General features: G+C 36.2%; 1 protein-coding gene across 1 annotated transcript in view; it reads right to left on the reverse strand.

Moving 5' to 3' along the window:
- Window positions 1–22,230, reverse strand: part of LOC130853480 (zinc finger protein 33B) — a 74,101-nt gene that overhangs the window by 27,320 nt on the left and 24,551 nt on the right. Inside the window, exons 3-4 of the mRNA XM_057735437.1 lie at window positions 15,725–15,869; window positions 14,963–15,058 (exon numbers count right to left, since the gene is read on the reverse strand). Coding sequence (XP_057591420.1) covers window positions 14,963–15,058; window positions 15,725–15,869 — 241 coding nt within the window. The remainder of the gene's footprint in view (window positions 1–14,962; window positions 15,059–15,724; window positions 15,870–22,230) is intronic.

Here is a 22,230-nt window from a genome sequence, read left to right on the forward strand (position 1 = left end):
ATCCAAATCAAGGATTAGTAACTCAAAAGTCTATAGGAGGGACTTCCCTGGTCATCCAGTGGTAAAGAATCTGCCTTGCAATGCAGGGGACGCGGGTTCCATCCCTGGTTGGGGAACTAAGATCCCACATGTGGCGGTGCAACTACTGAATTCATGGTGCTTCAACTAGAAAAGCCTGTGTCCTGCAAACTACAGAGCCCATGCGCCCTGGAGCCCGCCACAACTAGAGAGAAGCCCGTGCACCACAGAAGAGCCTGCATGCCACAACTAATACCAAAGACATAGACAGATAGATAGATAGATAGGTAGGTAGATAGATAGATAGATAGATAGATAGATAGATAGATAGATAGGAAAAAAAAAGTCTGTGGGAGCCAAGCAGGTAATCAATGTGTGAAGGGCACAGACCAAAGAGTGGTGCGGATTATGACAAGCTAAGGAAAGAATACATCAAATAAAGGAGCAGCCATTGCTCAGTTCTGACCAGTTGCTGCCATGTGGGAATGGAAGCCCGGGGTGACAGATCTTCTGATTATTCAAAAAACCTTAGAAACCCAGCTCTTTGTGTATAATATCCAGATTTTTATATGAAATCTCCTGAACTGTAAATGCTGGTAAACAGTTATTTTATTCATAACAGCTTATTATTGTTACAGAGGCAGTACACATGCACTGTATAAAAACAGAAAATGTAGGCCAACAACAAAACATATTCGCACCACTTAGAGAGCACCACTGTTAACACCTTAGTGCATATCCTTTCAGATCTTTTTTATTCATAAATATATAGACATTTTAAAAGCAAAACAATTACCCTGTACATATGGTTTTGGAACTGATATTTTATTTTATTTATTTATTTTTTTTGGCACATGGGCTTAGTTGCTCCATGGCATGTGGGATCTTCCTGGAGCTGGGATCGAACCCATGACCTCTGCATTGGCAGGCGGGTTCTTAACCACTGCGCCACCTAGGAAGCCCCTGGAACTGATATTTTATTAATGATTTTGACTTTTCCATCTCAGTAAATTTTCACCCCATCTAATCCCGTCCATATTAAAACACTTCCAGCTGACCACAAACACCTTTTGTAGCAATTTGTTTAAACTAATAGGGAATCTAGGACCGTGCACTATATTATTATTTTATACCTTAAGTCTCTTTAATCTAGCAGCTTGGGCTTTAAAAAAAAAAATCATACTGACTTGCTGGAGAGAGCTGAACAGCTGCCCTGCAGAATGCCTCACCTCCTAGATTTGTCCAGTTGCTTCCTCCAGTGTCCATTAGTTTGTTTCTTTACCCCAATATTTCCTGTAAACTAAGTTATATCTAATACTTCTTTTGGGGGAAGGGAGCAACTAGAATATATGCTAGGTTGGGTTACGTATCCGCCTCATACCAGAACTGGTCTGCTGGTTAGCGATACCAAGACTGTTTCCAGGAAATGACTAACGATAGTGTGATCCCTTCAATATCCAGTTACATTTTTTGCCTCAAGTTTGTAAACTGATAGTGTTACTTGGCGCTGTATGAATGTGCAGTTGTCTACCAATCATTTCACCTATGGTTTTTAACATCAATTAATAATCTTTGCTAGAATTAATAATCTTTGCTAGAATTAATAATTTATTAAAATTCACAAAATGCTGTAAAAAAAAGAGTAAAGATCTGGATGGAAAATAATGAAATCAATGAAATATTATATTTTATGTTACCTATATTAAAAAAGCTCTTATATGTAAATTTCCCACAAATTCTTTTTTCTTTTCTTTTCTTTCCTTCAGCTGTGCTGTGCGGCTTGCAGGATCTCAGTCAGCTCCTTGACCGGGGATCAAACCAGGGCCACGGCAGTCCAGACTCATGCTATTCAAGGTTTCACTGTATTTACGGATTTTACAAATCTTTCTGTTCATGATTTTTAATTGAATTAGATTTAACTCTATTTTGGTAAGAGAAAATAAATGATTTGCATCTCTTTAAATTTATTCAGACTTGTTTTATGTCTAAAAATCTAATCTACCTTGGTAAATGTTTGTGTACCCTTAAAAAGAATGTCTTCCACTGGTTTGGGTGGGAGAGGAATACTTTATAACTATCAATTAGGTCAATTTGGTTACTTAGTGTTGTTTTCAAGTCTATCTTTGCTCATTTGCCATTTCCTTCTATCAGTTACTGGGAGAGAGAGGCTGAAACATCTGACTATAATTAGGGGTCTCTCTTCTTCAAGTTGTTATCAGTTTTTCCTTCATACAGCTGTTTGTAGTGGCATTAAAGTCTAGGATTGTTAAATCCTTTTGATAAATTTAATCTCTACCATTATTTTAAAAATCTGTGTCACTAGCAATATCCTTGGCTTTGAAATATATTTCATCTGATATTGACAGAGCACTGCAGCCTTTTAAATAAGTATTCATTCCAAGGTATACTACTGCTCACTCTGAGGCAAGAGTTTTCTGAATATCCTACTGAACATGCTGCAAAGTATGAGTTTTTCCACTCTGGTTGGTGGGAACAGCCCTTTTCCGGGCCCTTTGTGAGTGCTCTGCACTGTACTTTCTAATTATTTTCAAATTTTTTAAAATTTCCTCACTATAACAGCTGATCAATATTCTGCTGAATACTCAAGGAGGATCCACTGCAGTTACTGCCTGCCTGTCTGGTCCTCTATCCTGTGACCTGTAAGCAGTCTTAATCTCCTTGGACTGTCAACTCTGATTCCTAATTTAGTAAGAGTGCAAGGCTCTATCAGGGTTCACTAACCTGGTAAGGCTATCATAGACCTGAAGTCCTATGTTTTCTGGCTCTAAGTAATATCTGCCTTTGGTTGGTTGATGACTACTGTCTTGAATTTCATTGTTTCATTTACTTTGATCATTTTGGTTGCTTCAGATGGGAGGGTAAATCCAGTCCCTATTATTCCATCTTGGCTGGGTGTAGAAAATTATTTTTTTAACAGAAACTTTAAAGCATAATTTTACATTTGAATCTAATGCAGAAACACCTCATTTTATTGTGCTTCACTTTATTGCAATTCACTGATACTACATTTTTTACAAACTGAAGGTTTGTGGCAACCCTGCATCAGTGTCATTTTTCCAACAGCATTTGCTCACTTCATGTCTCTGTGTCACATCTGGTAATTCTCACAATATTTCAAACCTTGTACCAGCAAAAAGATTATAACTCACTGAAGGCTCAGATAATGGTTAGCATTTTTAAATTAAGATATATACATTGGGTTTTTTTAAGACATAATGCTATTGTGCACACTTAACAGTCTACAATATAGTAAACATAAAACTTTTATAAGCACAGGAAAACCAGAAGATTGTTATGACTCACTTTATTGGGATATATCACTTTAGTGGAACCAAACCCACAATATATCCAAGGTATGCCTGTAATAAAAAAAAAAAAAAAGGCAAAGCCTATATTTTGTATGTCTTTGCTCTGTATCTTTTGCTTATGTTTTATGAAAATATTTATCGGTAATATATTTTAAATGTTTGAAGCAAAACAAAAACATCAGTTCCTCATCACAGTTTGAAATATAAAACTGTACCTCAAGGATATAAGTATAAAACTAGATCAAAGGGAATGTGTGTGTTCAACTATAAAAGGTAGTAAATTGTCTTCCACATGGTTTGCCCATAGCATTGCACAAAAACATTCATTTTTCTGTATTATAAAAAAGTATGTGGTACTGTTAGACTCTTTAATTCTTTTTATTTAAATAGGTATGAAGTGGTATTTAATTCTAGTTTTATTATGCATTTCTCTGTTACCAATGAAGCTTTGCATCTTTGCCCTATGACCATTTTTTAAAATCGGGCTGTACTTTTTTAATATTAATTTGCAAGAGCTAACATTCATCACATTTTTGAGTATTTACTATGTGCATTATTCTAGGAAGTGGAGATATAGCAGAAAAAACAGGCAAAATCTCTGCTTTCATGAAGCTCACATTCCAGTGGGGAGAGACAGTAATGATACATGTACGTAACACAACACACACATTAACTGCAGTTTAGAAACTCTCCCATCTCTTGCCCATGATTTGCAGCGCCAGACCTATCAAGTTCCCACACATGGAGAGGGCATCTTCTGGGCTCTCCTTGAACCAAACCAACAGACCAAATTACCACAGGCTTATTGTACACCTCAATCCTTTTCTGGGTTCTAACTTTTAAGGGGTAACTTGACTTCTTGAAAACAAAAGCAAACACAACAAAGTTCATAGGAACTCTAATTAGAATTAATTGAACATATACACGAATTTAGAGAGGAATACGTCTTTATGATGTTGGCCCTTCCAGTGATCAACTAGATACATATATTCGAATATATAAAGCTTCTTTAAGTTTCTCAATAACGTTTTATACTTTTGTATAAAGGTATTCCATGTATGTTTAAAACAAGCTATCAGAAACATACACACATTTCCTACTTGAGTGTAAAAACATGCTGTCACTTTGAGAGAAGCAGGACACTGTTCCAGCTCCTGGCTCCAGGGCTATGGTGCACTGCTTTCACCCAGAGATAGAAGCAGGCCATAGGAAGAGAACTCAGAAGCTCTTCTCAAGAAAATTCACTTTGGGTGGAATGAAGTATAGGTAAGTTCAAGCCTAAGGTCACCACTGAAAACAATGAAATTTCAGTGATAAGTAATTAAGAGAGTAGTAGCTCCATGAGAGCAAAAAGCTAAGCCAAAGACCAACTAAAAATATACCAGAAGGAACAAGGGAGAGAGACAAGTAAGAAGAGGCATCTCAAGCTATTGGATTTGTTCCTATCTACCAAAAAACATGCATGCAAATACACTCATACACATAGATTTCCTACAGTAATAATTTTCTTAAATTATATTTTCTGGGAGGTGATTTCCTAAAAGGTGACATGAAAGGCAACATCAAAAACTGGGCTCAAAGACTACCCTCTGAAAGGGGATCAAACTTAATTAGACTTAATTAATGTTAATCTGTACAGCAATATATGACACAGGACATTGTTGGAAACAGAAAAGCAATCAGTTAACAATTAGTAGAGGCTAATAAAAAGAAATGAAATTGGGTCATTTGTAGAGATGTGGATGGACTTAGAGTCTGTCATACAGAGTGAAGTAAATCAGAAAAACAAACATCATATATTAACATGTATATGTAGAATCTAGAAAAATGGTACAGATGAACTATTTCCAGGGCAGGAAGAGAAACGCAGATGTAGAGAACGGATGTGTGGACACAGGGAGGGGAGGGGAGGGTGGGATAAACTGGGAGATTAGGACTGACATAAATACACTATCATGTGTAAAATAGATAGCTAGTGGGAACCTGCTGTATAGCACAGGAAGCTCAGCTCAGTGCTCTGTAATGACCTAGAATGGGGGGGTGGGGTGGGGGGGAGGTAAGGGAGGTCCAAGAAGGAGGAGACATATGCATACATATAGCTGATTCCCTTCATTGTACAGCAGAAACTAACACAACATTGTAAAGCAATTATACTCCAATTTTAAAAAGGGGACAGAAGAAAAAACAACAATTAGTGGAGGCTAAATACAAGGTGTGATACCAACAGAGGCAGACACATTAACAGAGATCAGAGAAAGAGATTATATTAATCAGGGTTCTGCAGAGAAAGAGAACGAATAGGAGATACATATATATACACACAAATATATATGTACGTATCTATCTACAGATAGATACAGCGAGAGAGAGAGATTTATTCAAGACATTAGTTTACACAGTTAAGGCCAAGAAGTCTCACACCTGCTATCTGCAAGGCGGAAAACCTGGGAAGCCAGTGATAATTCAATCCTAGTCCAAAGGTCTGAGAAGTAGGGGAGCCCATGGTATGATGCCCAGTCGAGGTCAAAGGCCTGAGAACTAAGGCTGCTGTGTAAGTCTTGGAGTCTGAAGACCAAGAACCAGGAGCTCTAGATTTCTGAGAGCAGGAGAAGATGAACATCCCAGCTCAAAAAGAAACAATCTGCCCTTCAACTGCCTTTTTGTTCCATTTGGGCCCCCCACAGACTGGACGATGCCCCCCCCCACGTTGGTGAGTGTGGATTTCAGTCTACTGAATCAGATGCTAAACTGCTTCCAGAAACACCCTCCAAAATACATCTAAAAGTAATGTTTCAGCAGCTACCTAGGCAGCCTTTCATCCTAGGTAAAATTAACCACCACAGAGACACTCAAAGAGCACCCTGTTAACATCATTGTCATTCTAAGGACAGTGTATATGCCAGAGGCAGAACTCTATTACAAGTGACATCTGAGACAGCACATTGTGGGAGAAAAAGACTTTGCTCAAATAGTGCAGCCAAGTCACTAAACAAATATTGATAAATAAGCAAAAATAACAAGCTCTGTAGAGAAAGAAGGAATCACCATGAGAGTAGGTACAAAATATTATTTAAAGTATCTATTTTTTTAAATTACAAAACATACAAAGAAACAGGAAAATTCCACATATACTGGGAAAATAGCAGACAAAAAACACTGCTTGTGAGAGGATCCAGATAGTGGACTCAGCAGACCTCAAAGCAGTTATTATAAATATGTTCAAAAAACCACCATGCCTAAGGAAGTAAATACTGGTATGAAGACACCTCATCACATAAAGAGTAAGAATAAAGAGACAGAACAAAATTAAAATTCTAGATTTGAAAATTATAGTAAGTGTAATACATATTCACTGGAAGGGCTCAAAGGTAGATTGAAGGTTACACAAAGAAGAATTAGTGAACCTGAAGACACAGCAATCAACAAAATGCAATCTGAAGAACAGAGAGAGGAAAAAGAATGAACAAAGCCTCAAATAAACAAAGGACACCATTAATTGCATTAACATTCATAATGGTAGTATCAGAAGGAGAGGAAAAAGAGCAAGGAGTAGTAAAAATATTCAACGAAATGATGGCAAAAATCTTGCAAATGTAAAGAAAAACATTAATCTGCAAATTCAATAAGAGGAACTCCAAGTGGGTAAACACAGAGATCCACACCAAGATGAATCACAGTAAAAATATTTTTTAAAAAAAGACAGGGACTTCCCTGGTGGTGCAGTGGATAAAACTCTGTGCTCCCAATGCAGGGGGCCCAGGAGAGATCCCTGGTCAGGGAACTAGATTCCACATGCATGGCACAGCTAAGAGTTCACATGCCACAACTAAGGAGCCCACGTGCCTCAACTAAGGAGCTCTGGAGCCACAACTAACACCCAGCACAGCCAAATAAAAACTTTAAAAAAAAAAAAAACACAAACAAAAATAAAACTTCATAAGCATCAAGAGAAATACAACTATTAATACACAAGGAAGTCCAATAAGATTGACACCTGCCTTTCCATCAGAAACAACAGCATCTAGGAGATGGGATGACATATTCAATGTGCTGGGGTGAAAAAAATCTGCCAACCAAAACAGCAGAAATACTCAAAACTGAAGATGAAATAAAAAACTGAAAGAAAGCAAAAACAAAAAAACCCAAGAACTCACTGCTTACTAGACCAGCCTTACAAGAAATAAATTCTTCAGACTGAAAGCAAGTGATCCCAGTCATTAGTTCAAATCCACAGAGACTGTAGGTGTAAGTATGTAATTTTAAAAGACAGTATAAAGGTGTATTTCTTCCCCTAACAATTTTATGAAGGCAGTAAGCCAGCATGTATGTAACTATATTGTATTGCTGCCCCTGTAACATATAAAAATGTAACATATTTGACAATAAAGCAAAATGAGGCAGAGGAACAAAGCCATGTCAGAGTAAGGAAATTACCCTGGATGGCAATGTGAATCCACAGGAACAAATGAAATGAAACAGAAATGGTGAAAAAGCAAGTTAATATAACAAACCGTAAATAGATACTTGTTATCCATTCTTGTCTCAGTTCCTTTAAGAGACATCAAATTATATAAAGTAATAAGTACAACAATGAATTGTTGGGATTTGAACATATTCAGATGTACTATGTACAAGAGTAATACCACAAAAACAGAGAAGACAACACAGAGCTATATATAAGTAACATTTCTATACCTCACTGGAGGTAAGGTAGTATAAATCTGAAGTCAGTTCTGAAAACGTACGATTTATTAAATAAATCCTATAGCAACCACCGGGGAAATAATTTTTTAAGTAAAATAATCATTAATGGAATTAAAATGCTAATACTAAAATATACTCAACTTAATGAAAAAGAAGGCAGTAATAAAAGGAATACAGGCTCACAAAGGCACAAGACAGATAAACACCAAAAAGTAAAACAGCAGGTGTAAACCCAACTATATGAATAATAACAGAAACTTGGAATGGATTAAATAACCCAATAAAAAGGCAGCAATTATCAGGTTGAATAAAATGTGAAAATCCAAACACATACTCTCTACAAGAAACACTCTTTATATTCAAAGCTATAAATAGGTTGAAAATTTTAAAAATAGAAAAACATATGACAAGCCTATAGCATCTATAAGGCTCAACTGGCTATGCTAATATCAGACAAAATACACGTTAACATAAAAAATGTTACTAGAGATAAGAAGGGGCATTATATAATGATAAAAGAGACATAAACCTAAGCATATATGCTGCTAACAACAGTTTTAAAGTACATGAAGTAAATACAGAACTGAAAGGTGAAACACACACATCAACAATCATAATTATAGACATTAATATCCCACTTTCAGTAATGGATAAAACAACTGGGCAGAATATAAAGAAAAAAACAAACAAAAAAGAAGGTATGAATAGCACTATAAAGCAACCAGATCTAACATTCATAAACACAAAACTCCACTCAAAAGTTGCATACACATTCTTCAAAAGTACACATGAAACATTCCCCAGAATAGATGTAAACAGATTCTGCCAGCGTGATGGAAGGAAATTACAAATCAATAATACAAAGGAATTTTGAAAATTCACAAATAGGAGTAAATTAAATAACACATCCCTAAATAGAGAGTCAAAAAAGCAATAAACAAGTGAAATTAGAAAAATACTTTGAGATGAGTAAAAATGAAGACAGAACATACCAAGATTATGAGACACACGTAAAGCAGTACTTACAGGGCAATTTATACCTGCAAATACCGCTATTAAAGGAGAATGATCTCAAATCAATAACCTAACCTTCCACCTTAGAACAACAGTGGAAAAAAGCAATACAAACTCAAAGCAAGCAGAAGAAGGGAAATGAGATTAAAAATTAATGAAACAGAGAACAGAAAGAAAATAATTCTTTGAACCCCTAGTCAGACTGACACAGGAGATTCAAATTACTAAAATTACAGGTGAAAGATGGTATACACACTAGGGATATATTAACATTACAAAATTGTAATACTTTATACATTACGAAAACAAAAATAATCGTAAAGAAATGTTATGAACTATTATATGACAACAAATTAGATAACTTTAATGAAATGCAAACATTTCTGGAATAAGGAAAAAACAAAGAAACTGACGCAAGAATAAACAGAAAAATTTGAAAAATCCTATAACAAGTAAAAACACTGAATTAGTCACTTAAAAACTTTGCATAAAAGAGCCCAGGTTCATATGGTTTTACTGGTGATTTTTACCAATTAGAAAATAATTAAGATTAATTATTCAAAAAATGGAAAAGATCATTTCCTAACTCATTCTTTGAGCCCAATATTACCCTGGTACCAAAATCACACATTACAAAATACAACTATAGATCAATATCCAAGAATACTAAGACCAACATCTCATGAGTATCGAAGACCCACGAATTCTCAACAAAACGCTACCACAAACTTTATCCAGTAACATATGAAAGGATTATACATGATAAGCATGTGGAACTTACCCCTCAAATGCAAGGTAGGTTTATCATTTGAAAATGATAAATGAGTGGCAACTCTGAGCTCTCCTAACTCACTCCACCTGGAGGGTGACTTCTTTGCACTCTACCTGTGCCTCACTCCAGTTCATGGGCACCTTCCAGAAAGGAACTTCCATACTAGTCTGGTACCCTGATTGTTACAACTGCTACAATCTTAAAGGGACACCTCTAAGATCAACTGGCTCTGGTGGCTAGCAGGGCTTATATTTGCAGTCCCACAGAATTATATATCTGCATTCTTTAAAAGGTACTGCCCAGAGGGTTTGGCTTCCAATCAGCCTGAATCTAGATTCTGACTGAGATCCTCTGCTTTGGGACACTGATAGGTCTTGGAACACCCTCAAATATTGGGTAGCACTAAAAATAAATTATGCTATTTGGACAATAGGAGAGTTTTTAAGGACCACCAAGAGCTAGGGCAGAGTTGAAGAGTAAAGCGTGTCTCATACATGAGGCTACTCCTTCAAGAGTGGGAGAGAGGCTATTTTATCTAATGTGTAGAAAACAACACAGGTTGTTACATAAGGATTCAACCCAAAAGAGAATGTAACATTTGTAAATATTTATGCATGCAACATAGCAGCACCTAAATATATAAAGCAAATATTAAGAGACCTAAAGAGAACAACTGTCAGAAATACAATAATCATAGGGATGATAATATCCTGCTTTTGTCAATGGATAATCCAGACAGAAAATTCATATGGAAATACTAGACTTAATCGATACATCAGACCAGATTAGTTTAACAGATATATACAAAATATTCCACCCAAAAGCAATAAGATATATATTCTTCTCAAATGTACAAGGAACATTCTCCAGGACAGATCATGTGTTAGCCCAATAAGTCTTAATAAATTCAAGAAGACTGAAATCATATCAAGCATCTTTTCCAACCACAATAATATAAAATGAAAAAATCCAATTACAAGAAGAAAACTGGAGGGAACTTCTCCAGTGGCATAGTGGTTAAGACCCCACACTCCCCCTGAAGGGGGCTGGGTTTGATCCCTGGGCAGGGAACTAGATACCACAGGCATGCCACAACTAAGAGTTCACATGCCATAACTAAGAAGCCCACAAACTGCAACTAAGAAGCCAAGCCTGCCTTCTGCATCTAAGACCCAGTGCAACCAAATTAATTAATTAATATTAAATATATATATAAAAAGGAAGAAAACTGGGAAGTTCACACATATGTGGAGACTAAACAACATGCCAGTGAACAGCCAATGAGTCAAAGAAGAACTCAAAGGAGAAAAAAAACTATCTTCAGACAAATGAAAATATAAATACAATACACTGAAACTTACAGGATGCAGCGAAAGCAGTTCTAAGAAGGAAATTCATAATGATAACGCTTACATCAAGAAGAAAACTCTCAAATAAACAACCTAACTTTACAACTCAAAGTAACAAGAAAAAGCAGGAGAAATGAAGCCCAAATTAGTGGAAGAGGAAATAACAAAGACCAGAGAAGATAAAAATGAAATAGGGACTAAAAATACAATAGAAAAAAAAAAATCAGTGAAACTAAAAGCTGCTTCTTTGAAAAGATAAACAAAATTGAGAAACTGTTAGCTAGACTCACAGAGAGAAAAAGAAGACTCAGGTAACATCAAAAACGAAAAAGAAGATGTTACAACTGACACCACAGAACTACAAAGGATAAGAGACTACTATAAACAACTATACCATAATAAATTTTACAGCTCAAATAGGTAAATTCCTCGAAATATACAACCTACCAACACTAAATCAGAAAGAAATTAAAAATCTTAACAGGCCAATTACTAATAAGGAGTTTGAATCAATAATCAAAAAAACTCCCAACAAACAAAAGCCTAGGACACAAACACTTAAAGAATTACTACCAATTCTTCTCAAACTCTTCCAAAAAATTAATAGGGAGGGACACTTCCAAATTCATTTTAGAAGGCCAGCATTACCCTATTACCAAAACCTGACAAAGACGCCAGAAGAAAAGAAAATTACAAGCCAATATCCCTGATGAAGACAGACACAAACATCCTCAACAAAATATTAGCAAATCAAATCCAACAATCCATTAAAGGGAGCATACACCACGATGAAGTGGGATTTATGCTAGGAATGAAAGGATAAGTGAACATCTGTAAATTAATCAATGTGATACATCACATTAGCAAAGGATACAAATCAATGATCACCTCAAGAGATGCAAATAAAAAAAAGGCATCTGACAAAATTCAACACTCATTCATGATAAAAATTCGAAACAAAGTGGATACTGAGGAAACGTACCTCAGCATGATACAGGCCATATATGAAGGATCACTGTTAAAATCATACTCAATGGTAAAAAGCTGAAAGGTTTTTCTGTAAGATCAGGAACAAGACAAGGATGCCCATTCTTGACACTTCTATTCAACATAAGCCCTAGTCAAAGGACTTAGGCAAGAAAATGTAATAAAAGCCATCCAAATCAGAAAGAAAGAAAGAAGTAAAACTGTTACTGTTTACAGATAACATCATATTACACGTAGTAAACAATAAAAACTCAAGAAACTTTTAGAACAAATGAATTCAGTAAAGCTGGAGGATACAAAATCAACATACAAAAATCTGTTGTATTTCTATACATTAATAACAAACTATCAGAAAGAGAAAGTAAGAAAACAATCCCTTTAAAACTGCATCAAAAACAATGAAATACCTAAAAATAAATTTAACCAAGGACTAAAAGCAATCCCTATCAAAATTCCAATGGTGTTTTTCAAAGAAGTAGAACAAACAATCCTAAAATTTGTATGAACCCACAAATGACCCCAAATAGCCAAAGCAATCTTGAGAAAAAAGAAAAAAGCTGGAAGTATCACACTTTCTGATTTCAGAATATACTACAAAGCTATAATAAGCAAACAGCATGGTACTGGCATAAAAACAGACACATAGATCAATGGAACAGAACAGAGTCCCAAAATAAACCCATGCATCCATAATCAATTAACTTACGACAAAGGATCCAAGAATATACAACAGAGAAAAGACAGTTCCCTCCATAAATGGTATTGGGAAAACTGGATAACCACATGCAAAATAATGAAACCAAAACCACTAACTTACACCATCCACAAAAACTAATTCAAAATGAATTAAAGATGGGAACATAAAACCTGAAACCATAAAACTCCTAAAAGAAAACAGAGGCAGTAAGCTCCTTGATAGTAGTCTTGGAAATGACTCTTTTTTTTTTTTTTTTTGGATTTGAAACCAAGAGCAAAGACAACAAAAGCAAAATAAACACGTAGGACTACATCCAACTTCAAAGCTTCAGCACATAAAAGGAAACCATCAACAAAATGAAAAAGCAACCTACTGAATGGGAGAAAACATTTACAACTATTTTTCTGATAAAGGATTAATACCTAAAATGTATAAAGAACTCATACAATGCAACAGAAAAAAAAAAACTGATTTAAAAATGAGCAGAGGAGGGAGGGAGGGAATATGGGGATACGTGTATAAAAACAGATGATTGAACTTGGTGTACCCTCCAAAAAATAATAAATTAAAAAAAAAAAATGAGCAGAGGATATAGACATTTTTCCAAAGAAGACATACAGATGGACAAGAGGTTCATAAAAAGGTGCTCAACATCATTAATCATAAGGGAAATGTAAATCAAAACACTACTTTTTTTATTAAAATACATCTGACATATAACTTTGTAAATTTAAAGTGTACAACATATTAACGATGCATTTATAAACTATACTATGATTGCCATTGTAGTGAAAATTAGCACCACTATCATGTTAAATAATTATCATTTCTTTTTAGTAGTTGGAATAATTACTTAGTCTCTTAGCAAATTTGATGATTATAATATCATACTGTTGCCTCTATTCACTATACTGTCCATTAAAATCTCTAAGGCTTATTTACTAATCATTACAAGTTGGGACCCTTAAATAGCATGTCCTATTTCCTCATCTCCCATCCTCTGGTAACCACCATGTTACTCTCTTGCTTCTAAGAGTTTGGCTTTTTCAGGCTCCACATATAAGTGATACCATATAGTAACCTGTCTTTCTCTATCTGACTTATCTCACTTGGCATAATGTGCTCAAGGTCCATCCATATTGCAAATGGCAGGATGACTTCCTTGCTTGTGGCTAAGTAATACTCCACTGTCTATATATTGTACACATCACATCCTTTTTATCTGTTCATCTGTTGATGGGCAATAAGGCTGTTTCCATATCCTGGCTATTGTGAATAACGCTGCAATAAACATGGGGAAGCATATATCTCTTCAATATCCTGTTTTCATTTTGAGGGTGTATATAACCCAGAAGTAGAAATACTGGATCATATTCTAGTTCTTTTTCTAATTTTTTGCGGAACCTCCACACTGTTTTCCATAATGGCTGAATCAATTTACATCTTAACCAATGGTGTACAAGGATTTCCTTTCCTCCACATCCTTGCCAACACATCTTAACTCTTGCCTTCTTGACGCTAACCATTCTAACTGGTGTGACATGGTATCTCACTGTGGTTTTGATTGGCATTTCCCTAATGATTACAGATGTTGAGCATCTTCCCAAGTACCAGTGGCCATTAAGAACACTACTTCTTTAAACTCATGACACATTATTTTTTTTCACTACTGTACTCTCAGCTCTTAAGAGTATAGCAGGTACACAGAAATTATTTGAGTCAAAAAATGAGTGTATGAAAAAATGGCCAATAATAGCAGGAATGCAGAGCAATGGAGGCAGTAAGGTGGGCAACTGAAACCACTTTGAGAATCACAGAGTAACCAAGAAAAACAACAGTAAAAATGAGGTGGGCAAAAACTGGACTACTGACAAATGTAAAAATGAATATTAAAAAATTGAAAGGAGAACATCTTTTGCAAGAGTGGCATCTAGAGGTCTGATTCAAAAAACTAGCATTTTAAGTCACTTCTAAAGATTAGAACCTCTAACGTGATATTTCAAAAAACATTTCAAAGTTGTCAACCTCTGGACTAATCACAGGAAAATAATAAACTCCCTGATATTCATTTGTTCAGTACACATTAACTTGCCTGGGAAGCTCTGGCTTGGGAATTCTTCCTCCAATATCCATGGCTCCTCTCCCTGCTCCAGCCTGAAGATCACCTCTGGTTTGGTAATACAATACCCTGTCAAAGAGAAATAATTTAGGACTTGGACCGGGTGGCCTAGACTTCAGGGCCTCTGAAAGAGAAGGAAGCTTCTAGAGCTGCTCAATGAAGGTGCCATTGAACATTTCATTGGAAAAGTAAACACAAATATCTATCTTCCTAGTGCTCAAAAGTGACCAATAAATACTCACTCCTGACTTCCAGTCTTAATATCATTAAACTCTGCAGAATGTCCATTTGCTTTTTAATTAAAAGAATTTTTTTCGTTATAAATTTGTGACCAGGATGAGCCTTTATAAAGAGGGTCTGATTTAAGATTCTTATGTGTTTATTATTACTTGATGCCTTAGTCAGATTGGGCTGTCATAACAGAATACCATAGACAGAGTGGCTTTAACAACAGAAATTTACTTCTCATGGTCTGGAGGCTGGGAAGTCTGAGATCAAGGTGCCAGCATAGTCAAAATCTGGTGAGGCCTCACCTCCTGGTTTGCAGATAGCTATCTTTTTGCTGTGTCCTTACATGGTGGAGAACACAGAAAGATCCCTTTCCTCCTCCTGTTTGTGTAAGTGCATTAATCTCACCATGAGGCTCTAATAATTTAATCTAACCCTAATTGAGAATTAGGGTTTAAAAGGAAAATTTTAAATGCCATTTAGAATTATGTAATAAACAGATCTTACCCACTGAGACGAGGTTACTGTAGTTCTCCAGCATCACATCTCTATACAAGGACCTCTGAGTTGGGTCCAGGTGCTGCCACTCCTCCTGGGTGAAGCCCACAGTCACATCCTTAAATGACACCAATCCTTGGAATTTCTGTTCAATCTGAAATGTTCAGAATTAAGGGGACATAGAAAAAGATATATGGAAATAAATCCTTACCATGATTACTGTGTACAGTTTACCAAACTGGTTTGCAGAATGTTTCTTTTGCTTTATACTCTGGGAGAAGAATAGAAATCATAGTAGAAATAGTCTGCCATTGCATTAATTTTTAATTATCAGGTCCCCACAATGGATCGGGAACTATGCTAGCTCTTGGAAATACTGAAATTAGTAAAAATCATACTGTATTCAAGAAGCATATAATCTAGTTAGAAAACATGCAGTAATGTGTTACAAGGACTATGGTTAAGTACACAGACAATAGATTAATGTAATGAGAAGCCAAACTAGTTCTATTTTGAGCTTCACTGAGGAAGAGCAGCTGCTGGATAAAGAATAACACTGAGAGGAAGTTTATAGCAATACAGTCCTATCTCAAGAAACAAGAAAAATATCGAATAAACAACCTAATCTTACACCTAAAACAATTAGAGAAAGGAGAACAAAAAAAAACCCAAAGTGAGCAGAAGGAAAGAAATCATAAAGATCCGATCAGAAATAAATGAAAAACAAATGAAGAAACAATAGCGAATATCGATAAACCTAAAAGCTGGTTCTTTGAGAAGATAAACAAAATTCATAAGCCATTAGCCAGACTCATCAGGAAAAAAAGGGAGAAGATGCAAATCAACAGAATTAGAAATGAAAAAGGAGAAGTAACAACTGACATCACAGAAATACAAAAGATCATGAGAGACTACTACAAACAACTATACGCCAATAAATTGGATAACCTGGAAGAAATGCATAAATTCTTAGAAAACTACAACCTTCCAAGAATGAACCAGGAAGAAATAGAACATATGAACAGACCAATCACAAGTATGGAAATTGAGACTGTGATTAAAAATCTCCCAACAAACAAAAGCCCAGGGCCAGATGGCTTCACAGGTGAATTCTATCAAACATTTCGAGAAGAGCTAACACCCATCCTTCTCAAACTCTTCCAAATTATAGCAGAAGGAGGAACACTCCCAAACTCATTCTACGAGGCCACCATCACCCTGAACCAAAACCAGGCAAAGATGTCACAAAAAAAGAACTTTACAGGCCAATATCACTGATGAATATAGATGCAAAAATCCTCAACAAAATACTAGAAAACAGAAACCAACAGCACATTAAAAAGATCACACACCATGATCAAGTGGGGTTTATCCCTGGAATGCAAGGATTCTTCAATATATGCAAACCAATCAGTGTAATACACCATATTAACAAATTGAAGGATAAAAACCATATGATCATCTCAATAGACACAGAAAAAGCTTTTGACAAAATTCAACATCCATTTATGATAAAAACTCTCCAGAAAATGGGCATAGAAAGAAATTACCTCAAAATAATAAAAGCCATATATGACAAACCAACAGCCAACATTGTTCTAAATGGTGAAAAACTGAAAGTATTGCCTCTAAGGACAGGAACAAGACTGGGCTGTCCACTCTCACCATTATTATTCAACATAGTTTTGGAAGTTTTAGCCACAGCAATCAGAGAAGAAAATGAAATAAAAGGAATCCAAATTAGAAAAGAAAAAGTAAAATTGTCACTTTTTGCAGATGACATGATATTATATGTAGAAAACCCTAAAGACTCTACCAGAAAACCGTTAGCACTAATCAATGAATTTAGTAAACTAGCAGGATACAAAATTAATGCACAGAAATCTCTTGCATTCCTATACACTAACAATGAAAGAGCAGAAAGAGCAATTAAGGAAACAATCCCATTTACCAATGCAACAAAAAGAATAAAATACCTACGAATAAACCTGCCTAAGGAGGCAAAAGACCTGTATGCAGAAAACTAGAAGACACTGATGAAAGAAATCAAAGACGATACAAACAGAGGGAGGGACACACCATGTTCTTGGATTGGAAGAATCAACATTGTGAAAATGACTATCTTACCCAAAGCAATTTACAGATTCACTGCAATCCCTATCAAATTACCAATGGCATTTTTCACAGAACTAGAGCAAGAAATCTTATGATTTGTATAGAAACGCAAAAGACCCCAAAGAGCCAAAGCAATCTTGAGAAGGAAAGACGGAGTTGGTGGATCAGGTTTCCTGACTTCAAACTATACTATAAGGCCACAGTGATCAAGACAGTATGGTACTGGCACAAAAACAGAAAGGTAGATCAATGCAACAGAATAGAGAACTCAAGAGATAAACCCAAGCACATATGGGCACCTTATCTTTAACAAAGGAGGCAAGAATATACAATGGAAAAAAGACAGCCTCTTCAATAAGTGCTGCTGGGAAAACTGGACAGCTACATGTAAAAGAATGAAATTAGAACACTTCCTAACACCATACACAAAAATAAACTCAAAATGGATTAAAGACCTACATGTAAGGCCAGACACTATAAAACTCCTAGAGGAAAACATAGGCAGAACACTCTATGACATACATCAAAGCAAGATCCTTTTTGGCCCACCTCCTACAATCATGGAAATAAAATCAAGAATAAACAAATGGGACCTAATGAAACTTAACAGCTTTTGCACAGTGAAAGAAACCATAAACAAGACAATAAGACAACCCTCAGAATGGAAGAAAATACTTGCCAATGAAGCAACGGACAAAGGATTAATCTCCAAAACATATAAGCAGCTCATGCAACTCAATACCAAAAAAGCAAATAACCCACAAATGGGCGGAAGACCTAAATAGACATTTCTCCAAAGAAGACATGCAGATGGACAACAAACACATGCAAAGATGCTCAACATCACGAATCATTAGAGAAATGAAAGTCAAAGCCACAATGAGGTATCACCTCACACCAGTCAGAATGGCCATCATCAAAAAATCTAGAAACAACAAATGTTGGAGGTGTGGAGAAAAGGGAACTCTCCTGCACTGTTGGTGGGAATGTAAGCTGGTACAGCCACTATGGAAAACAGTTTGGAGATTACTTAAAAAACTAAAAATGGAGCTACCATATGACCCAGTAATCCCACTCCTGGGCATATACCCAGAAAAAACCATAATCCAAAATGAAACATGTACCATAATGTTCATCACAGCAATATTTACAATAGCCAGGACATGGAAGCAACCTAAATGCCCATCAACAGATGAACAGATAAAGAAGAAAGATGTGTCACGTATATACAATGGAATATTACTCAGGTATAAAAAGGAATGAAATTGAACTATATGTAATGAGGTGAATAGACCTAGAGTCTGTCATACAGCGCGAAGTAAGCTAGAAAGAGAAAAACAAATACCGTATGCTAACACATATATATGGAATCTGAAGAAATGGTACTGATGAACCCAGTGACAGGGCGAGAGTGGACATACAGAAGTAGAGAATGGACTTGAGGACACGGGGCTGGGGTGGGAGGCGAAGGGGAAGCTGGGATGAAGTGAGAGAGTAGCACAGACATATTTACACTACCAGCTGTAAAATAGATAGCTAGGGGGAAGTTGCTGTATAACAAAGGGAGACAACTCGATGATGGGTGATGCTTTAGAGGGCCAGGACAGGGAGGGTGGGAGGGAGTCGTGGGAGGGAGGGGATATGAGGATATATTTACAAATACAGCTGATTCACTTTGGTGTACCTCAAAAACTGGTACAAGAGTGTAAAACAAATATATTCCAGTAAAGAGCTTTAAAAAAAAAAAAAAAGAATAACATTGTGTTCTTCAGGGTACAAGCAAAGGCAGGGGCCCTCTAACATCCTGGAAGTGAACAAAAAGGCAAACAGCAGAGGAGGAGCTGAGATAAGAATAAGAGCTCTGCAGGTATTCAAGAATGCATTATTGAGTAATTTTAGACCAATAGTCTCCAAAGTATGTGATAACTTTCCACCTTAAAGAATATTTTTGAACGCTACATAAGTTTTTATTAATTATAGAAATGAACTAAATAAATTTATCATGAGCTTTAGTTTTATTCTTATTTAGACTTAAAAATGTAGAAAAAGTCTAATATTTTATTTCGTCAGAATACATATTCTAGGTTTCCAATCCTTCAATTCAGAGACAATTATTAGGAGGTACAGAAAATGAGACAGGAAAGATTTTGAAACTATTGTACTTGAAATGTCTGTAGAATGTATAAGAGAAGACAGTCAACTGTACTGTTTTTGATATCACCCAGAGTTCATGCCTCTACTTTAAGGATCACTGTTGCAGAGAAAGGAGCCAAAGAAGAGCTTCAAGGATATACTGAAAGTATGTGACCATGTTTTTGTTTCAGAACCAATTCTCTTGTTTAAAAAAGGGGAATGGAAAGCTAAAGGACAAAGCAACACCATTTACTAAAGTAGAAACTGGGATGCAAATAGGGCACTGATAGAAGGAGAGAGACAGGGACATTCCTGGTGGTCCAGTGGTAAAGAATCTGCCTTCCAATGCAGGGGATGCAGGTTTGATGCCTGGTCAAGTAATTAAGATCCCACATGCCTCGGGGCAACTAAGCCTTAGTGCCACAACTACTGAGCTCATGCACCTCAGCAAGAGAGCCCATGTGCCACAAACTAAAGAGCCCATGCACTCTGGAGCCCACGCACCACAACTAAAGAGAGAAACACCCGCATGCCACAACGAAGAGCCTGAGTGCTGCAACAAAAGATCCCCCATGCCTCAATAAAGATCCTGCCTGCCACAACTAAGACCCGATGCAGCCAAAAGTACATAAATAAAATTAATAATAATAATAAAGAGACAGACAGCAATCATATGCGATCACCAATGCACTGGCAGAAAGGAAATGTTTCCTCAGGGTATATGTAGGAATAGCTGTACAGATATTAGAGTCACAAAGTAAGGCAGGAATATTAGGAGAAAATAGATTGGACACTGTATTTTAGCAGGATACATCTTAACTATAATAAATCTGAAACATAATACTGGAGGTATAGAATGAAAATAAGGACTTGGTAGACATTAATAGTTTAGTAGCGTTTGAAATCAGCAAGAAAGAATCAGAAGGTTCTCAGAAAATTAAGAGAGTGAAAACAATCAAGACTGGAAGCTGAAGGAAAGTCACTGTTTAACTAGCTTACAGAAAAAGAACAGGTCATGAAGACCACGATGGAATTTTCTGAAAGGTAGAAGTACAAGAAAAAATAGTTTTTAAAACTATGAGATGATGATACGACCAGCTCTGTAAATACCGAAAAGCAGATTTAAAAAAACAAAACAAAAACAAAAACTCTTAGCAAACTAGAAATAGAAAGGAATTTTCTCAATGTGATAAAAGATTTTTACAAATACCTCCAGCAAATGTCACACTTAATGGTGAAATATGGAAAGTGTGCCACTTAAGACTAGGACCAAGATAAGGACACATACTACCTCCAATTTTATTCAACAGTCTCCTAAAGTTCTTAGATGAATATAGTATAACAATCATGTACACTGAAAATACAAATAAAAGTATCCAAAATAAAAGTTTTAGAAATTAGATACAAGATCAATACAACAAATTTCAGAAAATTAAAATTTTTAAAGGTACAACTCACAAAGCAAGAAAAACATGAAAATCTTTACAAAAAATATAATGAAGGGGGCTTCCCTGGTGGTGCAGTGGTTAAGAATCCACCAGCCAATGCAGGGGACACAGGTTCGATCCCTGGTCTAGGAAGACCCCATATGCCGCGGAGCAACTAAGCCCATACACCAAAACTAGTGAGCCTGTGAGCCACAACTACTGAAGCCCACACGCCTAGAGCCTGTACTCTGCAACAAGAGAAGCCACTGCAGTGAGAAGTCCATGCACCACAATGAAGAGTAGCCCCCACTCACTGCAACCAGAGAAAGCCCATGTGCAGCAACAAACACCGAACACAACCATAAATAAATAAAATGAAGAAAAATAAGAAGACCCAAATAAACGGAGGGATGTAACAAATTCCTGCATAGGCAGGCTCAAAATTATAAAAATATCAATTCTCTCCATACTGACATACAAATTCATAACAATTTCAAACAAAACCCCAGACAAGCTAATTCTGAAATATGTGAAAATGCAAAGGGTAAATATAGACAAAACAATCTTGAAGAAAAAATTAACCCAGAAAGAGTATCATATACATGTACAATTATCAATACCATAATTAAAACAGTGTGGGCTTCCTAGGGGGTGCAGTGGTTAAGAATCTGCCTGCCAACACAGGGAACACGGGTTCGATCCCTGTTCCAGGAAGATCCCACACGCCTTGGTGCAACTAAGCCTGTGCGCCACAACTATTGAGCCTGTGCTTTAGAGCCTGTGAGCCACAACTACTGAGCCCATGTGCCACAACTACTGAAGCCCACACGCCTAGAGCCC

This window comes from Hippopotamus amphibius, chromosome 5 (assembly GCF_030028045.1).
Source record: "Hippopotamus amphibius kiboko isolate mHipAmp2 chromosome 5, mHipAmp2.hap2, whole genome shotgun sequence".
NCBI lineage: Eukaryota > Metazoa > Chordata > Mammalia > Artiodactyla > Hippopotamidae > Hippopotamus > Hippopotamus amphibius.